Source organism: Macaca thibetana, chromosome 3 (genome assembly GCF_024542745.1).
Source record: "Macaca thibetana thibetana isolate TM-01 chromosome 3, ASM2454274v1, whole genome shotgun sequence".
NCBI classification, from domain to species: domain Eukaryota; kingdom Metazoa; phylum Chordata; class Mammalia; order Primates; family Cercopithecidae; genus Macaca; species Macaca thibetana.
The window spans coordinates 2,467,223-2,494,172 of NC_065580.1; the positions used below are offsets into that span (position 1 = coordinate 2,467,223).

The following is a 26,950-nucleotide window of genomic DNA, read 5'->3' on the forward strand; positions in this document are numbered from 1 at the left end:
GTAGGTACAGGTTTCAGCGGGTATGATTTCCCCTAGTGTTCTTGTTTTTATCTCTTCTGTTGTCTTTGGTTTCCCCTAGAGACTACTTCTGAAATAGAATTTGAGCCTTGCAGTTCTTTTAGCTGTGATCTCCTGTTATTATTCTTGAGCCTGATTGGTATGATGTTAAGAGGTGCGGGGAGGCGAACGTTCTGTGTAGTCTTGTGATTAGGTCAGAGTCTTTCATTGAGCCTATACTCCTGGTCTGTGACCTTCACAGGTCCTCCTTCCTTAGGTGAAGAAGGCTAGAGGGGGCTGAAGCTGGGTATCTCTCTTCTTCCAGGTTGATTAGACTCTGATACAATTCAAATGGGTTAGGCTCTGGGTAAAAATAGTTTCTCTTGCAGACAGGCCTTTCTTGAGGTGAACAGCATGCTCTGAGCATATTTCAGAATGGTTACTTTTTTCCTTTTCCTGCTGGAAGCTTGAAGGGATTTTATTTTAAAAATTTTTTAATTTTTATTTTTTTTATTAACAGTTTCCCTAATCTTTACTCTGAGAACCTGGTAGGACTCCTGAAGGAAAAACTTTAAAAAAGTGTAGGAGTGCCCCCTGAGACTAGACTTCTGGAGTTTTTATCTCTCTAGTTAGTCCACACTGATCCTCTAGTAATTCATCAATTACAGTTGAAGTGTTTTACCAGCACTGGCTCTAGCAGCAGGCTTCTGTACAAGGGCTTTTGTCTGTCCACTTTTTAGAGCAGTCGTTTGCCCTGTAATTTAACTTCTTTCATGGACTTAAGAAGAGTTGTTGACTTTCAGTTTGTTCAGTTTTTTTCTTGTTATGCGGATGGGAGAGATGACTTCCAAGCTCCTTTCGTGTTGGACTGGAAGCCAGAAGCCTCTGTGTTATCTTTTATGGGTTTGTCTTTTGCCTTTATGTCTTTGATTGACTTGAGGATTGCTTTTAGTGTATGGTATGTGATGTATATAGGTTGTTTGTTTGTTTTAAATTTTATTCTGTGTGGGCCAGGCACGGTGGCACATGCCTGTAATCCCAGCACTTTAGGAGGCTGAGGTGGGTGGATCACTTGAGATTGGGAGTTCGGGAACAGCCTGGCCAACATGGTGAAGCCCCGTCTCTACTAAAAATACAAAAATTAGCCGAATGTGGTGGCAGGTGCCTGTCATCCCAGCTACTTGGGAGGCTGAGGCGGGAGAATTCCCTGAACCCAGAAAGTGGAGGTTGCAGTGAGCTGAGATCGTGCCACCGCACTCCAGTCTCGGTGACAGGACGAGACTTTGTCTCAAAAAACAAAAACCAACAAAAGCTTTATTCTATGTGGTGACTTCCTTTGGGTTCGTCATTTGGCAGCTGCTTGAGAATCTTCATTTGATATCCAGTTTCTGCGTAGATTTAATCCAGAGGAGTTATTCTAGGACTTTTAGGAAGTGGTTCTATTTTATTTTTAATTTTAAATACAGTTTTGGATGGCATGACAAAAATTAGTGTAAACGTTTTTCTTTTTAAAGCACAGAGTGTGAGATCATAAGGGATGGTGCTTTTTTTTTTCTTTTAACATTAAGTAGTTTGGAATGATCTGTCCCTTAATCTGGGTAATATATCTCTTTATGTGCCCCATTTTTTTTTAAAGAGAAAGCAATGTGCTTGTTACAATATATTAATGAAATTAGTATTAACATTTTCTACTGTGGCAACTTACAATAAAAAATAAGCATTATTTGTAATAGACAAGTTATGTTGTATATGTAATTACTTCTGTGCTTATCTTCTGTACTTTTTTGGCAGTTAATCTAAAACAGAATTTCTCAACCTTGGCACTGTTGACATTCTAGACAGGTTGTTCTTTACTGTTGGGGGCTATTCTGTGCATCATGGGATTTTAACAGCATCTCTGTTCTCTGACCCCAGATGCTAGTAGCACGATTCACCTAGTTGTGACAACTAAACTGTCCCCAGACATTGCAGCATGTCTCCTGGGGGGACATTGTCAGTTGAGAACCATAGGTCTCAACCATGTTTACCAAAAGGCAAAAATGTAAAGATTTTATTTGGTGTTACTTTTCCAAATAATGTAAAATTCCAAGTGAAGGAATCATAGATAAATCTCTAAAGGATAACTTGAAAATTAGTGTGTCAGGGGCTGGGCTCACGCCTGTAATCCCAGTACTTTGGGAGGCCGAGGCGGGTGGATCATGAGGTCAGGAGATCGAGACCATCCTGGCTAACACGGTGAAATCCTGTTTCTAGTAAAAATACAAAAAATTAGCTGGGTGTGGCGGCATGCCCCTGTAGTCCCAGCTACTCAGGAGTCTGAGGCCGGAGAATGGTGTGAACCCGGGAGGCGGAGCTTGCAGTGAGCAGAGATCTCACCACTGCACTCCAGCCTGGGCGACAGAGCGAGACTCTGTCTCAAAAAAAAAAAAAAAAAAAAAAAGTTACTGTGTCAGGGATATAGAAACCTATACTTTTCTAAATCTAATGCATGCATCAGATTGTATAGAAATATACTATACTATCCATCAGATAGTATAGGAAACCTTAAGAAGAATAAGGCTCCTATCCAAGTATTTTCCATAAGCAATCTCTTATTTTTCTTTTAGTTTTGCTAAGTCGTTTTTATAATGCTCGGTAATATTTTTTGGCTTACCAACATTGAACACGTATATTGACTTCCCAGTACAGACACTGAGGACTTAACTACTAGCTTTCTGATAGGATTTACACTATGGTAGTGAGTATTCACACTACTTCGTTTCTCCCATTCTCCTCTGGTGTTTATTGTTATATTATTATTATTTGTTATTCTCTTGGTTACCCTTTTGAGACATGGACCGCAATCTTTATTATTTGTTATATTACTTTGTTCCTAGAGGTGTGTGCTTAAATTCTCAGGTGGCAGCTATTATTGTTATTCTTGTTGTGAGTAGTAGTAATGGTAACCTCATTATCTAAAAGTGGAGAGGGATGGTTCTTTATTGTAATATAAATTCCCAGGAGTAACAGTATTGAATCACAGTGCATAAATGTGCTGTCATATTGCTTTCCTGAAAGGTTATTAGAATAAATTTTATTGTATTCGTTTTGAAAGTAGTGCTTTTTTCCTGTGTAAATAAAAGTCCTTATTGTTAAAACTTTAATTTATTCATGCGTATAAGGAAGGAAGGTAAAAAGGTAAAAATAATCTGAAATTCCACCATTCTGAGATAAGCGCATTGTTTCAGACCTCTGTTTATAGCTATACGACTTAAATAATTTTACATTAGTCACATTATATGTTTGCTGTTTTTATGTGCAAGTATCTTTAGTTTTTTCTCTCTGTTTTTGGCTTACAATCATGACTTCTTTCTACCCTCTCTCTCCTCACTCCCCAGCCCCCCAACTTTACCATTTCCTTAGGAAACCAGTAGGAAGAGTAATCTGGTGTATAGTTGTCCATTCTTGTTTCTGGGTCTAAAATATTTCACAGCATGTTGTATTAAAGTGTAATATTATTGATGACATTAATGAACTTGAAATTTGCTGTGATAATCTTGAAAAATTGAATATTTACCTTTTGCTAAGGGTCTTAGTGTTTTCTGTGAGGAAGTTGCTTTGCCTTTATTGAAGCACAAGTTGAAAGACACAGGGCAATTTATTATGACACTTTAGCAACTATGAGAAGAGTAGTATCAGCATGTGTATTGTATTCAAATTAATTGTTCTGAAGATAGGGCATTGGTAATTTTGTTTACTTCTCTCTTTTGAAGGGTGTGTTAGTCCATTTTGCGTTGCTGTAAAGGAATGCCTGAGACTGAGTAATTTATAAGGAAAAGATAGTTATTTTGGCACACAGTTCTGCAGGCTCTTTGAGAAGCGTATTGTCAGCATCTGCTTCTGGCGAGGACCTCAGAAAGCTTCCAATCATGACAGAAGGTGAAAGGGGGGTGTCATGGCGAGAGGGAGCAAGAGGGAAGGGAGCAAGAGAGAGAAATGAGGTGCCAAAGTCCTTAACCAGATCCTGTGTGAACTAATAGAGAACTTACTCATCACCAACGGGAGGGCACCAAGCCATTCATGAGAGATCTGCCCCTGTGACCCAAACACTTCCACCAGGACTCACCTCCAACAGTGGGCATCACGTTTCAACATGAAATTTTGAGGGGACACACATCCAAACCATTTCAAAGGGTGATTTGTTGCAGTTACAAACTATGGAAAAATGAACATCTTTATGTATACATCCTTGTGTGGGTATACAAATGTATTTGAAAGGAATGCTTTCAGCTGCAAGCAAAAACATACCCAATGTGTTTTTAATCAAATAGAGGTTTTTCTCATAAAACGTCTGGAGGAATGAAGTATTGTTACATGCTACAACATGGATGAACCTTGAAAACATGATGCTAAGTGAAAGAAGTCAGACACAATAAGGCACATACTGTATGATTTCATTTATATGACATACCCAGAATAGGCAAATCCATAGAAACAGAAAGTAGATTGGTGGTTATGAGAGTCTAAGCAGGGTGGGAGGAGTATAGGACATTGAATTTAATAAACACACTTGTTACTAGCTGTCTTAGTCTGTTTTATGCTACTATAACAGAATACCACAGGCTGGATAATATATAATGAACAGAAATTTATTTGGTGTATGATTCTGGAGGCTGGGAAGCCCAAGATCAAGGGGCTGGCATCTGGCAAGGGCCTTTGTGTTATATCCGATGGTGGAAGGCAGAATGGCAAGAGACGGTGAGAGTGAGAGAGCAAGAGGGGGCCAGACTTGCTTTTGTAACAAACCTGCTCTCACCATAACTAACCCACTCCTGTGATAACATTAGTCAGTTTATGAGGATAGAATCCTCATGACCTAATCACATCTTGAGGCCCCACCTCAACACTGTTGCATTGGGAATTAAGTTTCAAATACATGAACTTTGGGAAACACACAAACCATAGCACTAATGCAATCTTATTACTTTTTAAAAGTAGGCTTTATTTTTTAGAGCGATTTTAGGTTCACAGCAAAATTGGGTGAAAGGTAGTGAGATTTTTCCATATATCCGCTGGCTCCACACATGCATAGCCTTGGCCATTATCAGCATCCCCCACCAGAGTGGAAAATTTGCTATAGTTGACGACCCTGTCTTGAACATCATTATGACTTAGATTCCATAGTTTACATTAGTGTTCACTCTTGGTGGTGTATGTTCCATGGGTTTGGAGAATTTTATAAGGACATATATCTAACCTTACAGTATCGTACAGAATAGTTTCACTATTTTTAAAAGTCCTGTAAGCTCTGCTGGTTCATTCCTTCCTCCCCTCAACCCTTGGCAACAACTGATCCTTTCAGTGTCTCCACAGTTTTGTTTTGCCTTTTCTAGAATATAGTTGGAATCATACAAATGTTGCCATTTCAAATTGACTTCTTTCACTTAGCAGCATGCATTTAAGTTTCCTCCACGACTTTTCATTGCTTTGACAGCTCTTTTAATTTTTAACTTTTATTTAGGTTCGGGGGCACATGTACAGGTTTGTTATTATGTTTCACAGGGGTTTGGTGTACAGATTAATTTGTCACCCAGATAGTAAGCATAGTACCCAATTGGTAGTTTTTCCATCCTCTCCCTCCCATCCTCAAGTAGACCCTGGTGTTTCTTGTTCCCTATGTCCATGTGTTCTCAGTATTTAGCCCCCTCTTATAAATGAGAACATGTGTTATTTGGTTTCCTGTTCCTGCGTTAGTTCACTTAGGATAATGGTCTCCAGCTCCAACGCCATCCATGTCGTTGCAAAGGACATGCTCGCATTCTTTTTTATGGCTGCATAGTATTCCATGATATATACGTACCACATTTTCTTTATCCATTCTACTGTTGATGGTCATTTAGGTTGATTCCATGTCTTTGCTATTGTGAATAGTGCTCTGAAGAGTATAATGCGTGTATGTGTCTTTTATGGTAGAATGGTTTGTATTCCTTTGGGTCTGTAGCCAGTAATTGGATTGCTGAGTCAAATGGTAGTTCTGTTTTTGTTTTGTTTGCTTTGCTTTGCTTTTCCTTTCCTTTTTTTTTTTTTTTTTGAGGTGGAGTCTTGCTTTGTGACCCAGCTGCAGTCCCATGGTATGATCTTGGCTCACTGCAGCCTCCGCCTCCCAGGTTCAAGTGATTCTTGCACTTCAGCCTCCCTGGTAGCTGGGACCACAGGCTCCCGCCACCACGGCCAGCTAATTTTTGTATTTTTAGTAGAGATGGGGTTTCACCATGATCCCAGGTTGTTCTAGAACTCGTTCCCTCAAGTGATCCACCCACCTTGGCTTCCCAAAATGCTGGGATTACAGGCATGAGTCACCATGCCCAGCCAGTATTTCTCTTTTAAATGGTTTGAGAAATTGCCACACTGCTTTCCACCGTGACTGAACTAATTGACATTTCCACTAGCCAGTTTATAAGCATTCCCTTTTCTCTGCAGCCTCACTAGCATCTGTTATTTTTTGACTTTCTTATAATAGCCACTCTGACTGGTGTGAGATGATATCTCATTGTGATTTTGATTTGTATTTCTCTAATGATTAATAATGCTGAGCATTTTTTCATATGCTTCTTGGCTGCATGTATGTCTTCTTTTGAAAAGTCTGTTCCTGTCCTGTGCCCACTTTTTAGTGGGATTGCTTTTGTTAGACCTTTGTCAGATGCATAGTTTGCAAATATTTTCTCTTATTCTGTAGGTTGTCATTTACTGTTGATAGTTTCTTTAGTTGTATAGAAGCTGTTTAGTTTAATTAGGTTCCCATTTGTCAATTTTTGTTTTTGTTGCAGTTGCTTTTAGTGTATTTGTCATGAAGTCTTTGTCAGGGCCTGTGTCCAGAATGGTATTTCCTAGGTTTTCGTCCAGATTTCTATAGTTTTAGGTTTTACATTTAAGTCTTTACTCCATCTTGAATTGATTTTGTAGATAGTGTAAGGAAGGGGTCTCGTTTCACTCTTCTGTGTTTTTTTTAAGTGTTGAATGATCTTCTACATTTTAGTTATTCACCTATTGAAGGATATCTTGATTCCTTCCAAGTTTTGGCAGTTGTGAAAAGAGCTGCTATAAACATTCCTGTGCAAGTTCTTGTGTGGATAGTTTTCAACTTTTTTGGGTAAATACCAAATCTAATGGGATTGCTGAATCATACGGTATTTTTAGTTTTGTAAGAAACTGCCAAGTTATCTTCCAAAGTGGCTGTGCCATTTTGCATTCCCACCAGCAATTAATGAGAGTTCTTGTTGCTCCACATCCTCACCAGCATTTGGTGGTGGTAGCATTCTGGATTTTAGTCATTCTAATAGGTGTGTCATCACAGGTGTCTCGTTGTTTTACGTTGTGTTGATGTGGAGTATCTTTTTGTGTGCTGATTTGCCATCTGCGTATCTTCATTCATAAGGTCTTTGGCCATTTTTCAACAGGACTGTTTCCTTGTGGTTGAACTTTCAGAGTTCTTTATATATTTTGCATAGTAGTCCTTTATCAGAGGAGTCTTTTGCAAATATTTTCTCCCAGCCTGTGATTCTCTTTTCATTCCCTTGACAGTATCTGTTGCAGAGCACAAGTTTTAAGTTTTAATAAAGTCCAGCTTATCAATTCTTTCTTTCATGGATCATGCCTTTGGTGCTGTATCTAAAAAGCAATCCCCAAACCCAAGGCCATCTAGATTTTCTCCTTTGTTATCTTCTAGGAGTCTTACAGTTTTGTGTTTTGCATTTAGGTTTGTAATCATCATCCATTTTGAGTTAATTGTTGTGGAGTGTATAAGGTCTATGTCTAGATTCATTTTCATGCATGTGGATGTCCAGTTGTTTCAGCAGCATTTGTTGAAAAGATGGTCCTTTCTTCATTATATAGCCTTTGCTCCTTTTGTCAAAGATCAGTTGACCGTATTTATGTGGGTCTATTTCTGGGCTGTCTGTTCTGTTGATCTATATTTGTCTATGTTTTTCCATCAATATCATGCTGTCTCGATTATTATAGCCTTATAATGTTTTGAAACTGGGTAATATCAGTCCTCTTTCTTCTTTTTAAAATTGATTTTGTTTATATGTATAATTGTATGTTTATGGGGTATAGTGTGATGTTTCAGTGCATGTATGTGTACATTGTATAATGATCAAAAGGGGGTAGTTAGCATGTCTGTTACCTCAAACTTTTATTATTTCTTTGTGGTGATAACTTTTAAGACATTCTTTTCTAGCTGTCTTGAAATATACAATACATTGTTATTAGCTATAGCCACCCTACTATGTAATAGATGACTTTGTTTTTTTCCTTCAATATCGTGTTGACTGTTCTGGGTCTTGCTTCTCCATGTAAAATTTAGAATCAGTTTGTTGATATCTACAAAATAACTTGCTGAGATTGTAATTGTAATCACACTGAATGTATAGATCAAGTTGGGAAGAACTGACATCTTGACAATATTGAGTCTTTCTGTCCATAAATGTGCAATATCTCTCCACTAATTAAGTTATTTGATTTCTTTCAGAGTTTTGTAGGTTTCTCATACAGATTCTGTACATATTTTGATAGATCTATAGTTAAGTATTTTGCTTTGGTGGAATGCTAATGTAAATGGTGTTTTACATTTATGTATTTATTTACATTAATTTATTTAATTAATGAGACAGGGTCTCACTGTGTTGCCCAGGCTGGAGTGTAGTGGCATGATTATGGCTCACTGCAGCTTTGACCTGGGCTCAAGTGATCCTGAGAAGCTGGGACCACAGGTGTATGCCACCATGCCTGACTACTTTTTTTGTTGTTGATTGAGACGGAGTCTTGCTCTGTCACCAGGCGGGAGTGCAGTGATGTGATCTCGGCTCACTGCAACCTCCGACTCCCTCCTTTAAGTGATTCTCCTGCCTCAGCCTCTGTAGTAGCTGGGATTACAGTCATGTGCCACCATGCCCAGCTAATTTTTGTATTTTTAGTAGAGACGGGGTTTCACCGTGTTGGCCAGGATGGTCTCAATCTCCTGACCTTGCGATCCCCCTGCCTCGGCCTCCCAAAGTGCTGGGATTACAGGCACATGTCCGGCCTGCCTAATTTGTTAAAAAATTTATTTTTTGTAGAGATGGGGTCTCACTATGTTGCCCAGGCTAGTCTCAAATTCCTGGCCTCAAGCAGTCCTCCTGCCTTGACCTCACAAAGTGCTAGGATTATAGGTGTGAACCACTACCCTGGCCTGCTGTTGTATTTTTAATTTCAAATTCCACTTGTTCATTGCTAGTGTATAGGAAAGTGATTGACTTTGACTTTAGTATATTAACCTTGTATCCCGCAACTTTGCTATAGTTGCTTATTAATTCTAGGAGTTTTTTTGTTAATTCATTCAGATTTTCTACACAGGCGATCCTGTCCTTCCTTCAAAATCTGTATACTTTTTTCTTTTTCTTGTATTTTTTCATTATCTAGGACTCCCAGTACAGTGTTGAAAAAAAGTGGTGAGAAGGAAAATCCTTGCTTTGTTCCTGATCTTAGTGGGAAAGCTTCAAATGTCTTACCAATAAGTATGTTAGCTGTAGGCTTTTTTGTAGGTATTTATTAAGTTGAAGAAGTTCCCTTCTAACATCTTGTTACTTAAAAAAATTGACATTTTTCGTCATTTATTTGGTTTTAGTTTACTTTTTCTTTCGTGGTAAATTTAAGTCTCCTAACTAAAATAGAGGTTTTTAAATCTTTGCATATTTGGCATCTTTGTTTTTTTTTTTTTAAAGACGGGGTCTCTCTCTGTCATCCAGGCTGGAGTGCAATGGCATGAGCAATAGCTGTGCACTGCAGCCTTGAACTCCTGAGCTTGAGGGATATCCTCCTGCCTAAGCCTCCTGAGTAGCTGGAACTACAGGTTCATGCCAGCTCATTTTTTAAAAATTGTAAATTATTTTTGCAGAGACGGGGTCTCTCTGGGTTGCCCCGGGTGTCATTAAGTGGTCACTTTTGGTCTCAAGTGATCTTCCTGCTTCAGCCTCTTGAGTAGCTGGGATTATACGCGTGAGCCACTGTTTCTGTTTTTTTTTTTTCCTGAAGATATTTTGGTGCTGTGCTTTTTGGTACGTGAAGATTCATGACAGTTCTTTTCCCATTGTGGTTTACACCACTCTTCCGTAAGTGCCCTACTTTGTCTTACTTCAGACGAATTTAAGAATATTAGTTTTTAACAATGTATATTAAAGGAACTATTCAGTTACTTATGACCGGGTCACTTCTCAAGTGCGTAGCCATTCTTGATCAGCATCAGGACTAAAGCCATGCCGCCTCCCGCTTCCAGGGCTGAACTGCCTTCTTTCTGGGCTAGCTAGGGCAGTAGGACATGCACCCCAGTGGGTGTTTTGCTGTGAGCTCTGAAACAGGGCATGGCTGTTCCTTCCCTGACCAGGAGCAAAGCTCATTTCGTTCACAGTTTCACAGTACCACAGGATGCCAGCACAGAGCCCATCCTTTTTTTTTTTTTTTTTTTTTTTTTTTTCCAATCAGGTGTGCTTCACTTTTAGTGGTGAGAAGCTGGAGTGTTTTTCTCTTTTTTTTTTTGATTAGGAATTTCCTTTCGTCCTGGGTGTAGGGAGAATAGGCATCATTACAGCTTTCTTTTATTTCACTCATCCCTCTGACTCTGTCTCTGGAAGAGACAACTTCAGAGGAGAACCTACTCCTCGTCCTACTTTTGAAACTAGAAACACAGTCTAATCAGTTCTGTGATGTTTGCTTTGGTCTGTTGTAGTTGTATTCGTATTTTCATAGTGTGTAGCTTTTTTCTTTCTTTCTTTTTTTTTTGTGAGGCGGAGTCTTACTGTGTCACTCAGGCTGGAGTGCAGCGGCGCGCTCTTGACTCGCTGCAACCTGCATCTCCCGGGTTCAAGCGATTCTCCTGCCTCAGCCTTCTGAGTAGCTGAGATTACAGGTGTGTACCACCATCCTGGCTAAGTTTTGTATTTTTTGTAGAGATGGGGTTTCTCCATGTTGGCCAGGCTGGTCTTGAACTTTTGACCTCAGGTGATCCGCCCACCTTGGCCTCCCAAAGTACTGGGATTACTGGTGTGAGCCACCATGCCTGGCCCCAGTGTGTAACTTTTATTTCAATAATAATACTTACATCTGTTTTTAAATTATTAGCCTTACTTCTACTCTTAAATGAATTATTTTCCATTAGTCTTATCCTATGCATTTTGGTTACTTGATTTCCTTTTCTCCATTTTCATGCTTTCTTATCTTCTACTTCTGCACTAACACCCTGGATCTTTTCTTTCTTCTTTTTTTTTTTTTTCTTTTTGAGACAGCGTCTTGCTCTGTCGCCCAGGCTGGAGTGCAGTGGCCCCATCTTGGCTCACGGCAACCTCCACCTCCCAGGTTCAAGCTGTTCTCGTGCCTCAGCCTCCTGAGTAGCTGGGATTACAGGCGTCCACCACCACACCTGGCTAATTTTTGTGTTTCCAGGTTTTGCCATGTTGGCCAGGCTGGTGTTGAACTCCTAACCTCAAGTAATCCAACTGCCTTGGCCTCCCAAAGTGCTGGGATTACAGACCTGAGCCACTGCACCCGTCCTTCCCTGGATTTTATGAAACGATTGTGTTTCACCTTTAAACATAATTTTTTAAAAATTCAGAAACATCCTTTGATCAAAACCTTCTATTCTTCCAGCTTCCTTGGTCAAGTACTTTTGTTGCAGCTACTTCTCTGCCATGAACATTAGCTTATTGAAGTCTTTGCTTCTCCTGTCCGTCAGCCTACCCTTAGTTTCATTTTTCTCCTAATCTACTTTGGTATCATGGCCAGTCATTTCACTCACTCTTGCTAATACCCTAAACCAGTGCTTCTCACACTGTGGTCAGGGGCTTCCTTGGGATTGATGTTGAAACCGTGGGAGTAGTTGATGTTACCTGTGAAGAGCTTGTGGAATAAGAATAGACGAGTGCTCAGCCCAGAAATTATAGAGAAGATTGTTTAAAGGCTGGCAGGAAAAGGGAAGCTTGTGAGGGAGCTTGGGAGAACAAGAGAGAGGGAGGAAGACTGCTGACAGAAGTTGCTGCATAGAGCTCAGCAAAAATCATGAAGTGTAATTTTCCTGTTAGGTTTGCTGACCACTTTGAGTTGGTCGATGAGTGTGAAGTTTGATAAGTGACTGGAAGAGGAAGTGAGTGGTTTAAAGGTAGAAGTCTGCAAGTACAGGCTATTATTTTGAAGCGCTTGGCTGGAAAGGGGAGGAGAGAGGCTAGGATATCTGTTAGAATCATCAAGCTTCTAATATTTCTTGGGGACTCTACCTGCATCTGCCTCAGCATCTAGGAATCTGGCTCTCATGTTTTACGGCATCACCAGACTGCCAGCACTGCTGCGGGTTTTAGCTTGGACTTGCCTGGAACTTTAAAGGCCATTTAATCTTACCTTGCCTCTCATTTCTGTTATATTTGCTCCATTTATTCTCCCATGTGATTTACATACTCCTTCTCTCCTCACTCTCCGTATGTATCTGATTTGATGAACTTGTTTCTGTTGCACTGAGGAAATAGAAGCCATCAAAAAAGTAGTCAATGTCTTTCTGCCTTCGCCACACGTAACTACCTGCAACTGAACTCAAATATTCTGTCTCCTCCTTGTTCTCCTCCTTTTTATTATGGATAAATTTTATATCACTCCTACAACTTGAGCACGTAACTTCAGCAATTATTTCTTTTTTCTCTTGCATCAATAATTTTTCTCTCTACTGGATTATTCATATAATCGTTTGTAATGCTTTTTCTTTTTTTAAAAAAACCCTTGACTTCACATTCCCTTCACATTTTCTTTGCTCCTCTTTATAATCAAACTCCTGGAAAGTTCTGTGTACTTGCATTTCTGTTTCCAATTATTCTTTCTTAATCTACTTCAGGGTTTTACCTCCACTACTCTATCAAATATCAACTCTTGTCAAGGTCGCCAGTGACCTCCATGGTGCTAAATCCAGCTGTCAATTCTCAGTCCTCATCTTTCTTGGCCTGTCAGCAGCATTTGACACTGTTGATAATTCCATTTTCCTAAATAAACTTGCTTCATGTGGCTTTCAAGCCATCTAGTCTCTTGGTTTGCCTCCTCCCTCGCCGACTGCTGCTTCTCAGTCAGCGTTTGTGAATCCTTCTGTCGAGCTGATTCTAAAGATTTGAGAGCTCTAGATCTCTATTCTCAGACTTCTCTTCTCTGGCTATCCTTACTCCCTGGGATGGAAATCTCATCTAGTCTCAGGACTTCACATATCATCTGCTGATGATTCTAAGGTTTTAAAAAATTTATGGCCTGGCCCTTTCTTCTGAATGTACAGATTTTTATCCAACTGCCCATCCAACCTCTTGACCTGAGTGAATTATATCTATGTCAGATTCAACAGTGTAAGCTATACATAAATTTCCCTGAAAACTACTCCTCTTGTAATCTTTCCCGAGTGCTGAAATGGAAACTCTGTCTCTCCAGTTTCTCAGGCAAAGAATCTTATATTTATTCTAGCAAATCTTATCATATCTGCTTTCAAAACATACCCAGAACTCCATCTCTTCTGAGCACCTCCTTGCGCAGGTCCGAGTGGCTGCTCTCGGCTTCCTGCAGTTCTCTGTTGTCTGCTCTCATTGCCTCTGTCCTGGCCCCTTTCCAGTTTATTTTCTGTGTAGCACTTATAGGAAGCCTTTTGCACTGTGTCAGATCCTATCACCCTCCACTCAGAATCCTACAATGGAATTCTGTCTCGCTCAGGGTAAAAACCGACACAGTACCTGAGTCTTGCATGACCCGAATAGTGGGCTCCCATTATTCTCTGACCTTGTCTCTTCCTTCTGCCCCCTCGTTGTTTGAGCACACCGGAGCCATTATTGCCTCTGATCCTTGGCACTACTGTTCTGTCTGCCTCAAATCCTCCCCCCTTCCTCTAGATTTCTGCATGTCTTGGCCCCTCTTGTCCCACAACTCTTTCCTCAGATGTCACCTTATTAGTGAGACATGTCCCCACCCCTGCTGGCACTTCCTGTTCCTCTAAAGTTGCATAATTGTCATCTGACACACTTTATATGTATTTATTGTCTTTTTCTAGCAGTGTACTGTAAACTCCATGAGGGCTACAATTTTGCTCACTGCTATGTCCCAGTTCCTAGAAGAATCCCTGGTATACAGCAAACCCACAGTAAATAATTGTTGAGTGAATGAATTTAAATCAGCCTCTGTCCTACATTTTAATTCCCTTAGACTTTAATCTCATAATTCACTGTGTTTCTGTCTTCTTTCCATTGCTCTTTTAGCCTTACTCAGACTTCCATTCCATTGTAAAAATTTCCTCCTTATTCTCGACTTCTTAGAAGACCCCCTCCATTTACATTTCTTCACCAAGAACTGGTTTTCCTCTTGGCCCATCTTCTACACTCCAACTAATTTTGGGAGAAGATAGCGATGCTGTTAACATTTTCTTGTCTAGTCAGTTTTCCCAACAGGTCATTGGCTTCCAGTGGCAGGGGATCTTTGATGCCCGTTGGTCCTTTTGGTTGCTGTCAGTATTGTCTTCTGTTCCTCTCCCTTGTGTATTGAGAGAGCTTTGGCACACAGCTAGTAGTCTTCTTCATTCTCAGTTTGTCGTTCATGCATGATGATGTGCAGGGAATGTCTACTGTCCTGGTCCAAAGTTGTTCTCAGTTGTATGGCCACCAGTACTTCTTTAGAAATCCATGCATGGGTATTCTGTAGACTTTATCATCACTCAGAGTGGTTTCATTTGAGAGTCTTCAGTTTTTTTTCCATGTTCCACAACAAGCTGTGGCAGACCTTTATTTCTAGCACACTTGGTCTTTGACTGTAACGAGATCTCCTGTTCCTTGACCCATCCTTTTTTTCAGTCTGTCATTCCCCAGATCTGATAGAAATTCAATTGAAATTAAACAATTAACCTGATTAAAAAATGGGCGGCCGGACACTGTGGCTCATGCCTGTAATCCCAGCACTTTAGGAGGCTGCTGCAGGCAGATCACCTGTGGTCAGGAGTTCGAGACCAGCCTGGTGAAACCCTGTCTCTGCTAAAAATACAAAATTAGCCAGGCGTGGTGGTGTGAGCCCGTAATCCCAGCTACTTGGGAGGCTGAGGCAGAAGAATCACTTGAACCTGGAGGTGGAGGTTGCGGTGAGCCAAGATCGCACCATTGCACTCCAGCCTGAACAACAAGAGTGAAACTCCATCAAAAAAAAAAAAAAAAAAAGGCAAAGGACTGGAATAGATATTTCCCAAAAGAAGACATACAGATGGCCAACAGGTATATGAAAATGTGTTCAACGTCACTAATCATCAGGGACTTACAAATCAAAACCACCATGAGCTAATCGCCTCATATCTGTTAGAGTGGCTGTAATCAAAAACCCAAAAGATAACAAGGGTTGATGAAGATGTGGCAAGAAGGGAACCCTTGTACATTGTTGGTGGGAATGTAAATTAGTATGGCCATTATAAAAAACAGTGTGGAGGTTCCTCAAAAAATAAAAAATAGAGCTGCCGTATGACCCAGCAGTACTTCTCCTGGGTATATTTCCAAAAGAAATGAAATCAATGTGTTGAAGAGATACTTGCCCTCTCATGTTCAATAGTGAAGATACTTGCCCTCTCATGTTCAATAGTGAAGTTCTTGAATCAACTTAAGTGTCTGCCAACAGATGAGTGGATCAAGAAAATGTAGTGTATTCAAGGGAATACTATTCAGCTGTAAAAAAGAAAGAATCTTGTCATTTGCAGCAACGTGGATGAACCTGGAAGACATTATGTTAAGTAAAATAAGGCAGACACAGAAAGACAAATACTGCATGATCTCACTTATATATGAAATTTAAAAATGTTGAACTTTTGGAAACAGTGAGTAGAATGATGATTGTCAGGAACTAGGGGTTGGGGGCTTGGGGAGATATTGGTCAAAGGGTACAAAATTTCAGTTACGTAGGAGGAATAAGTTTAAATCTATTGTATAACATGAAGACTATAATAAATAACAATGTATTGTATTTTGAAAATCACTAAGTAGATTTTAAGTGTTCTCATCACAAAAAATTATAAATATTTGAGGTAATGAGTATGCTGATTAGCTTGATTGAGCTATTCCACAATGTATCTTATTTTAAAACATTTTGTACACAGTAAATATGTATAACTTTTATTTGTCAATTAAAAAAGCAAAATTAGGCTGGTTGCAGTGGCCCACGCCTGTAGTCCCAGCACTTTCGGAGGCTGAGGCGGGCAGATCACTTGAGGTCAGGAGTTCGAGACCAGCCTGGCCAACATGGCAAAACCCCGTCTTTGCCAACAAATACAAAAATTAGCCAGGCATGGTGTCACACACCTGTATTCCCAGCTACTTGGCAGGCTGAGATGGGAGAATCGCTTGAATCTGGGAGGGGGAGGTTGCAGTGAGCCAATATTGTGCCACTGTACTCCTGCCTGAGCAGAGTGAGACCCTGTCTCAGAGAAAAAAAAAAAAAGCAAAATTAAAAATACAGAATTTAATACTATCTTAAAGAAATCTCTTCTTCAACTGCCTTTTGTTTTGATATGGGGTATACTTATTGAATAATTATTTCCCACCCCCATTGATTTGTGATTCCATTTGTATGTTAAACTTTTATATAGTGGAATTTGTTTAATGTATCTGTCAGTGTTTGGTGCCAGCACCTTCTTTAAATGAATTGAAGCTTTTGATAATGTTTTAATATTTGGTAGTGTTAGTAGTTTCTAATTGACTTTATTTTTCACAATTATCAGTGGTGATGGTCTGGTTCTTCGCACTTCCACATGATTTTGAAAAATATTTGATCAAGATCAAGTTACGGAAAGAAAAGTCTCCATTGGGCTTTTTTTGTTTGTTTGTTTTTAATGGTATTAAACAGGACTAATTGACTAGTTCATATAAATTAATATTTTATTAAAACTTTTTTTTTTTTTTTTTTTTTTTTGGGGAGATGGAGTCTCACTCTTGTTGTCCAGGCTGGAGTGCAATGGCGTGATCTGGGTTCATTGCAACCTTCGCCTCCCGGGTTCAAGCGATTCTCCTGCCTCAGCATCTCAAGTAGCTGGGATTGCAGGTGCCCACCACCATGCCCTGCTAATTTTTTTTTTTTTGTATTTTTTAGTAGAGACAGAGTTTCACCATGTTGGCCAGGCTGGTCTGAAACTCCTGACCTCAGATGATCCACCTGCCTTGGCCTCCCAAAGTGCTGGGGTTACAGGTGTGAGCCACCACGCCCAGCCTATGTTTTATTAAAACTTTAATGAGTAAAATGTCCAACATTTTAACTTTTTAGTAGTTTAAATCCTTTTTTCCTGTAAATATCACAGATATATCTTCTAGTATTTAAAAAAGATATGCAAAAAAGTAAATGATCCGTTAACTTTGTTTTGTTTCAGATATGTTTCCTTCTTTTTGCCATTCTCTACGTCGTTTCCTACTTCATCATCACAAGATACAAGAGAAAATCAGGCAAGTGGAAACATTTCAATTAAAACCTTTGTTAGAATGCCAAATGGTCTAGGCATGGTATATGGGATATATTAGTACACTTCAGTGTCATAGTGCATTGAATATGCCGGTGATTGAAGTAAGCAGTTGTCTGGTACTAAGAGACCTAAAAATAACCTCCAGGGAATTTGACTACTCTTAGAGTCATCCTCTTAGACCAGAGTCCTTGTTTATCACAATTCTTATGTCCAACTAAGAATAGTGCTAGGCTATTTAGTGTCTGGGAAGTTCCAGAGTTTATAAGGATATTTGGTTCCTTGTGAGCGGCTCTGACTTTGAATGTTTAACTCATCCACACCCCATACCTTTGCTGGCTACTAGAGCGTGTGGTAGATATTTAGAGTCTCCATAATACCATTTAGTATCCAATTACCGGCATCTTGTATTATCCTTTTATTCTTTCACATATATCCTTATCCAGCCAGAGGGACTACCATATCTTTACTCTTTTTAATGAACTTTGTGCTCATTAATTCAGACTTTTTAGGTCAGGGTTTTATAAGTACCTAAGCAATTACCTTACTATTTTTTGTTCAATCTCAGCTGTTTTCTGAAAATCACAGGATATCTGCTTGTGATGTTGGGCTAATAGTAGGTGCTGTATGAATACTTAATGATTTCTTAATATTATGCTATCAGTTTAAACTTGTGGGACTTTTGAGAGAAATAGGTTCTAGTGCCTGCTCTAGTGCATTACTTTAGTACTGTTACTTGGCTCTGTGACTGCACTTGAAGTACTCCATGGATTCTATAATCTCTAAAATTTTTGAAGATACAGATTCAAAATAGTATCGTAGCTATAAAAAAAATTCATTGGCATGGTTTCATGGACTGTAGACACAGAAGGAGGGAGAGAGAAAGAATGACTGTATATAATTGCATCTTTCTAAGTGAAATTAGAGGTTGGTGAGTGGGAAAATTGGAGATTTATTAGATCATTTTTAGAGTAATGCAGGAGTGGTGGGAGAGTGATGAGGACCCTGGACTTAGTTGGTAGTGTGCTGGAAATAGAAGTGAAATGAATGTGGAGATATTAACACATTCTTTAAGACTTGATTTTTTTTTTTTTTTTTTTTTTTTTTTTTTTGCGATGGAGTCTCACTCTGTTGCCCAGGCTGGAGTGCAGTGGCGTGATCTCGGCCCACTGTAACCTCCACCTTCCAGGTGCAAGTGATTCTCCTGCCTCAGCCTCCCTAGTAGCTGGGATTACAGGCGTGCACTACCACGCCCAGCTAATTTTTGTATTTTTAGTAGAGACAGGGTTTCAATATGTTGTCCAGGCTGGTCTCGAACTTCTGACCTCAGGTGATCTGCCTGCCTTGGCCTCCCAAGGTGCTGGGATTATAGGCGTGAGCCACTGCACCTGGCCAAGATTTGATGATTAATTGGATGTGAGCACAACAGTATATAAAAATTAATTGTGACTATATTCTTTTGTGGTCCCTTTGGTTATAAAAGTTCTTTTGGGAATCTTAGAATTAAGAATGGAGGTGGACTAACAGAATGTCCCAAATATACCCTTGATACTGAAGCAGGTGGGTACTCAGAATTCCAGAGACCTGAGCAGAGAGTCTTGGAGGACCTTAGGCATATAAGAAGGAGAGACCAGGAGGGTTTGTGGTATTTTTGTTTGTTTGTTTGTTTTGAGATGGAGTCTGGCTTTGTCGCCAGGCTGGAGTACAGTGGCGTGATCTCGGCTCACTGCAACCTCCGCTTCCTGGGTTTAGGTGATTCTCCTGCCTCAGCCTCCCGAGTAGCTGGGATTACAGGTGCCTACCACCACACTGGCTAAGTTTTGTATTTTTCGTAGAGGTGGGGTTTCACCATGTTGCCCAGGATGGTCTCCATCTCTTTACCTCGTGATCCGCCTGCCTCTGCCTCCCAAAGTGCTGGGATTACAGGCATGAGCCACTGTGCTCAGCCTGTGGTATTCTTACAATTGGGCAATCTCTTTAGCTTATAAGTTTATGTGGGAGGACAAAAGAGATTGCTGACAGGCATGAGCAAGGAGGAGAGTAGCAGAGTGAAGGCCATCGGCTACTTAAAAAAGATCAAGCAAACTTTATATATATATAATTTCAAATGTATTTCAGTATATTTAATATATTTATATATAATTATATATATTTTTATTATACATTATATATAATTTTTATTTTTAAATATATGTATATATACACATATACACACAATTTTTTTTTTGAGATAGGATCTCCTTCTGTCCCCTAGGCCAGAAAGCAATGGGGCAATCATGGCTGACTGTAGCCTCGACCTCCTGGGCTCAAGTGATTCTCCAACCTCAGCCTCCTGAGTATCCTGGACTACAGGCATATGCCACCATGCCTAGTTAATTTTTAAATTTTTTTTGTAAAGATGGAGTCTCCCTATGTTGCTTAAGGTAGTCTTGAATTCCTGGGCTCAAGAGATCTGCCCACCTCAGCTTCCCAAAGTGTTGGGATTACAGGCGTGAGCCATTGTGCTCAGCCAATTTCTGTTTGTAACAATAATTATGAGTTACTGAGGCAGTAGTATCCAAGTTATTTAGGATGGTCCAGGAGATTCCTTGTTACTATTATTAATGACAAATGCAAATTATGGAAAATTAGATGAGTTCTATGTTTCTGAATTTTAATTTTATAGTAATTTTTGTTGGCTGTTAACCAGAAAACTTTATTTATTAGCAGTTTCACTTAACATTGTATAACAATTTACTTTGTAGTGGTCCTAAGGTTCTACTAAGTTTTATTTTCTTGAGCAAATTTTAATTTACATATGGTGGTTTTATTAACAGGATTTTGTTAATCAAAACATCCCATTTTCTATATACCATACTGCTGGATTTAATAAGATTTAAATTTAGATCTATGCTGAATCAATAATTGCCTTTTGTTTATATTGTGTTTATAGTTTTAATAATGAAACATTTTGTTAGAAGATAAAGGAATATTAATACATTAAATGTTTTTGCAGATGAACAGGAAGATGAAGATGCCATCGTCAACAGGATTTCGTATGTATTTTAAAGCTCAATTGTTCTGTTTCTGATTCTGAAGTCATCAATTCTCAAAATCCAATTCTAATTTTTGGACAGAAGTATGGAAAATATTCACCCAGCACATTACAATAGCTTTATCATATAAATTTTAGAAAGCACGCGTAAGCAAATATGCGTGGATAATTTAGCACTGATTGTCTCCTATTGAAATTTGCATATTTAAGGAGCTGACAGATTTTATCTTCAGGGGATTAAATGAGGAAATGGCCTTAATTTAATTGCCTGGTCATAAGAAAGAAGACTCTTGGCTGTCTGCACATTCTGCTGAGAAGACTGTGATGTTCTTGAACCAGGCAGCAGACGTCTCGGGTTAACTGAGCCTGTCTGCCGTGAGCAGGAAGGTGGACCCAGACTGTCTTGTAGGTTCCTTATGTACACCAGTGAGATATGATAGGGAGGCCTTGTACTTTTATTGAAGTATCAATAAATTTTATTGTTACTTTTATTGAAGTATCAAACTCAATGGAAAGCAGCGAATTCCTTTCTGTTAGTTTTTGCTTAAGTGTGAAATTGCACAGATGTGCCTGTGTAGGAAAGTTCTGTATTCCAGGATTTTTTTATTGATACATTAACATTCTTTTGAAATTTCAAGTTTATAGAAAAGGTGGAAGTAGAAGAAAAAGTTTTTTTACTCCAACTGTTTAGAAGTTGCTCATCTGATGCTTCATTTCCTCAGGATACTTCTATGTATAATTCCTCTAAACAGTGCATTCTACCTAGGTATCAAAATGGTGAAGTTAGCATAGACAGCAGTACCATTCATACTCCATTCACACTTACTAGTTATCCCAATAATGTCCTTTCTGTGGTGAAAGGATCCAGTTCAGAATCACACACTGCATTTGGGTGTCGTGTCCTTTAGTCTCCTTCAGATTGAAACACTTCTTCAGTATTTCCTTGACTTTCCTGACCTTGATATTTTTGAAGATTATTAGGTAGTTATTTGGTTTTGTCTGATCTTTCTTCATAATTAGTATCAGATTATGCATCCTTTGCTTAGGAGGATGAGGAATTAAGAAAAGGGGAAGAGGAAGAGAAAGATTCTATGTGCTTTCACATACTTGTACATACATAGAGATAAATGCTTCTACATACAATGGAATAGTATTCAGCCATAAAAGAAATGAAGTACTGATATGTGCTGCAGTGTGGATGGACCATAGTAAGTGAACAAAGCCAGACACAAAAGGCCACATAGTGTACAATTCCATCTATAAGAAATGTCCAGAGTAGATAAAAGCAGATTGATGATTGCAAGGGGCTGAGGGAGAGGAGAATGGGGAGCAGCTACTTCATAGGTTTGGCATTTTATTTTGGTGTGATGAACATGAAAGAAAGAGGTGATCGTGCAACATTGTGAATGAACTGCACACACCTGAATTGTTCACCTTAAAATGGTAAGTTTTTGTAATGTGAATTTCACCTCAGTAAAGAAATTAATAACTCCCTGCTAGTAAATGACTTGACCCGGCCTGATTTGTTTCATAACTGAAAAATGAATATAAATGGATTGTGATTTACTAGATTTGGTAATTTATTTTAAATGACATAGGGAAGCTAGATAAGAAACAAAAATAGCTGTAACTTTATGCTGAAAATTCTTTCTTTGTCGCTTTAAAACCTAGGCCCAAAACTTGATGTTGTAAATTTACAGAATTAGGGGTTTTAGTTTTATTCCTGGCCCTGTGACATTTGTGAAAATTAAGTGAATAATTTTTTTCCTCTGTATAAATTAGTGCTCCTTTAAAAATTCACTTCACTCACCTCACAAAAGCTACAACGAATAAGAGACTGAATAAAAGGTAGATATTCTCTCCATGTGAAACCCTCTAGGTGTGAAGGGCAAGTGAGATACGTACCTTTCTCCTCTCCATTCGGTCTGGTGCCACCTGTGGTGGTACATCCACTTCAGTGTACTTGTAGATCCATAATTTATAAATGGAAAAGAACACAGCACTTTGTCTTTTACCCCTAAAAGTACGTTGATTGACAATAGGGTGATGTGCTGTTTCCTTACGGTAGATGCCCAGGAGCATCTTTATCTGCTGTTGGGGCAGCTGGCACAACATGTGCAAGGGGTTTGGGTTTTCCGAGTCACAGGTGGTTTCCATATCCTGGGGATGCATACAGAAATCCTCCTCCTGAAGGTCAGTGGGTTCGTATAAAGTGGTGATACAGTTAGGGGAGGGGCATGGGGAAGAGGGTCACCTGAGAGAAGGAGTCTGACCTAGTCTTCCCTGTCTTTCTTCCCTACCCCTGTTGATCTCTTTGTCTTTTGCTGTGGTTGAATGAGTGAGAACTGATGAGTTAGGGTGACGTGGGTTCAAATTCTGGACCCATGATTAACTTGAGTCCAGAAGAGATTGAGAAATATTCACTTTCTGTGTATGTAAAACAGAGTTCCCACCTACTTTGGAGTGCTGTTGTGTGGATTAAATAACATTTGCCAAAAAAAGACAAAACAAAAAAACCTAACTAGGGTAGGGTGCTTGATGCACAATAGGTGTGAAATTAATGTTTCCTCCACCTAAAGGCTTTTGACCTGTTTTGTCTGCTTAGAATTCTTTTTTTTTTTTTTTTTTTTGAGAGGGAGTTTCACTCTTGTTGCCTAGGCTGGAGTGTGCAGTGGCGCAGTCTCAGCTCACTGCAACCTCTGTCTCCTGGATTCAAGCGATTCTCGTGCCTCAGCAGCCTCCCGAGTAGCTGGGATTACAGGTGCCTGCCACCACGCCCAGCTAATTTTTGTATTTTTAGTAGAGATGGAGTTTCATTATGTTGGTCAGGCTGGTCTCGAACTCCTGACCTCAAGTGATCCACCCACTTCAGCCTCCCAAAGTGCTGGGATTACAGGCGTGAGCCACCGCGCCCGGCCTGCTTAGGATTCTTTTCTGTCAGATATCCCACTGAATTCACTCTCACTTTCTTCAGTTTTGTTTTGCTTTATGTTTTTCCCTAAGTCTCAACTTTTCTTCCCTAAGTGCCACACTTAATATTGATGTCCTCCTCCCCATTTCCAGTCCTCCTTACTGTTTTCCTGTAGCACTTATCTTTAGTATATTATGCATTTACATATTTAATGTTTTATTGTTTATTGCCTGACTCTTTCCAGTCCAGGATAAGCCCTCCTTGGGCAAGAATGTTCGCTTGTGTTCCTTCACTGTTCTCAGGTGCCTAGCACAGTGCTGGTACAGGGGAGCAGGCACTCTGCAAATACTTGTCTAGTGAGGGAGCCTCACATGAAAGACCCCCTGAGGTAGAATCTCCGAGATGGGCTTTAACAAAAGCTCCATGGGTGATCCTGATAGTGCTACTGCTTAAGAACCACTGGTTTAGAGTGACGTATTAGAAAGCCTAGTTCATGCAGCAAATGTTTATTGATTAGCTGAGATGAAGACTTAAGATTGAATGCTGGTATGCCAACATTTCACAGATGAATGTAAAATGTCACTCAATTTGTTACTTTTCTGTTGCCCAGAGAATCAGACCTCTTGATGATACTTGGGAGGGTGTGAGCAAAATGTGAAATACGAAACTTTCTTTGTCATCAACACTGTATACATCTTATTGAATAATTTTGAATGGTTTAAATTCAACCATAATGAAGTCTTGTTTCCACATGTACTTCCTGATTAGATATTATCAACCTGTTAAACTTTAAGATGTAAAGTGGCAGGTTTTGGTTATGATTAGTTTTTTTAAATTAAAAATATATTTTGAAATATTAACCCATGAAATACATTTTTATGATAACCTGTATTTTGCAGTGGAGTTTTAAAAATGTGAGGTCTTTCATTTTATTGGTAACTACAAATAAATAAAAAAGCATTTATTTTTTGTGTAAAAATATTGAGTGTCACATTGAGTCTGAGATTGAAAAATGAGGAAGAGGGAATATTGTAGAAGTTGGGGGAAGAGTTTCAAGAAGGAAGTAGTGCTTATCAATTTGAAATGTCATAGAAGGTCGTATTCAGATTGCAATTAAAAGGTATCTGATGGATTTGACCACAAGGAGCGCCTTTTTAGAACTGGGTGTGTGGAGCGCCTTTTTAGAACTGGGTGAGGAGCAGAAGTCCTACTGCAGTGGGCTAATAAAGAAGTTGAGGATCAAGAATGAGTTCTGCTTCAGAAGCATTTTGAAAGAGCAGAAGCACCTGAGGATATTTATTTTTGGCTGGTCAGCAGCTAGAGGGAGGATGACTAACCGGTGAAGCAAGGCCCCTGGAGACGGCAGAGGTAGAGATCGGCACAGGTGAGCAGGAGGTTGACAGATAGGAGAATAATTGTGTCCGTTGGTAGCTTTATCAGGTGGTAAGTATGAAGGGATCGTACCCCTTTTTTCACTCTGAAACAGGAGATTCAGTCATTTTCTGGCAATGAGGAGCAGCAGGGCCATGGTAGAAAGCTTAGGAAGAGCCTGATTGTGTTAGTCTGTTTTGTGTTGCTATAAAGGAACACTTGAAACTGGGTAGTTTATAAAGAAAGATTTATTTGGCTCACAGTTCTGCAGGAGGTACAAGCATGACAGTACCATCTGCATGGCTTCTGGTGAGGCCTCAGGAAGCGTTTACTCAGGGTGGGAGGTGAAGGGAGATCAAGATTGAAGAGGAGATGCCAGGTTCCTTTAAACAACCAACTCTCTTGTGAACTAACAGAATGAGAACTCACTCATTACTGTAGGGTCTGCTCCTATGATCCAATACCTCCCATGAGGCCCCAGCTCCAACACTGGGGATCACATTTCAGCATGAGATTTAGAGGGGACAGATATCCAAACCATATCACTGTTAGGAACAACACTCAAAATCCTAAGGAAATTGAACACTCAAAGGATTCTTAGCAGAGCAATTTTATTTCTGTGCAGAGGGGTGCCTCCTTGGCCAGTCGCCATGAGAGCACACCTGAACAAAGGGGCACGAGATCTTTTATTCCTGACGCAAGTCCTGCCCTGTACCCTTTCCCCATTGGCTGGGGTCGGATTGTACAGTCTAATCCTGGTTGGCTAAACATTTGATTTTTTTTTAGATAAGGTGGGCACATAAAAGAAAGTGGAGAGGAAAGGGGAAGGGGTGTCTAATGAGCTAGAAAGTTAGTCCTCTTTCCAAATAAGGAAAGGAATGTCAGCTGGTACTGATAACGCCTGGTACTGTGGCATGCCTGGGCATCTAACAAAGGCAAGAAGGAAAAAAAGGTGGAAAAGGGAAAAGGGGGGGGGGTTACTATGAATTAAAGAATAAAAGATTGATCAAGTTATTTGAAGAGAAACCTCATCATATCCCATATCCCTGATGATGGGGGTTAAGAATAGGAGATGAGAGACTCATAATCCGAGGATCCTGATCCTTGTTTACTAACTCAAAGTATATGAAAGCGTTGTGGAGTGTTAAAGTGATTTAAGGTGGTTTTATTGTTTTAATTCATCATCATCTTGCAAAGACACTTCACAATATCTATAGATAGGGCTTTTTTATTTTTACACTAGTTATATTCAGTGACTAGTTATATTCAGCATCTGAGTGCATGCCCTCATCACCTTATTTTATTTAGACAAAGGTTTATTTTATTCTCTTCCCGGTTGGATTAAGGAGATAGTTACAAATGTCAGATATTTGTGGAAACACTTATCTTATTACTACCACAATTAGAAAAGATGCATTACTCTGAAGATGTAATTTTTAAAAATAATGCTCCATTTCAGAAGGTGAAGTTGAGGAATGCTTCACAGGGCAAATGATGTTTGGGATCTGTCTTGAAATTCATGTATGAGTTTGCCATGCAACTTAGAGGGTATTCTAGGGAGTGAGTAGACTGTGCAGAGGGGCAAGGAGTCCTGAAAATCTATTTCTTGTTTGGGCTATGAAGGAGTTAGGTAAGTCTAAGTGTATGTCAAAATGGGACATGGTGAGAGAAGAGCCTGGAAAATTATGTTGGGATAGCCGTGTGGGACATGGAATGGTGAGATTTTGGATTTGATCTCAATTTTATTACGGGAAGGAATGATAGCTTATCGGGATAGCTTCCTCCCGTGACTGGAGAAGCTTGCTGGAGACCGCTTGCTGGCTGGTTGCTGCCAGAGTTGGCTGTGGACCCTGAGACAGCACTTGTCTGAGGGCTTTTCCCAGGAAACACAGTGTCTATTCAGCAAAACGAATTTACAGAAATTCTATATCTGATTTAAGTTGTATTTTTGGTATGTATCATATGGTCTACATTTAAACATTTATCATTGATTTACTGAACCAACGAATCCTGGTTATTTTTGGCTTTTAAGTAGGAATACACTTCTGTTGGTTGCCACAAGATGGCATTGGCCTCAAAGTTTCTCTGTTAGATGTGTTTTTGGGTATTTAGTATTTTTTTTCCCTGCTTTTTAAAAATATTT

The 26,950-nt window shown here is 39.6% G+C and overlaps 1 protein-coding gene across 3 annotated transcripts in view; it reads left to right on the plus strand.

The window, feature by feature from the left end:
• The window catches only part of LMBR1 (limb development membrane protein 1), a 211,306-nt gene that overhangs the window by 28,226 nt on the left and 156,130 nt on the right, over positions 1 to 26,950 (plus strand). For all 3 annotated transcript variants that reach the window (XM_050785718.1, XM_050785721.1, XM_050785719.1), the window contains exons 2-3: positions 17,405 to 17,477; positions 20,487 to 20,526. In XM_050785718.1, the coding sequence (XP_050641675.1) occupies positions 17,405 to 17,477; positions 20,487 to 20,526 (113 nt within the window). The remainder of the gene's footprint in view (positions 1 to 17,404; positions 17,478 to 20,486; positions 20,527 to 26,950) is intronic.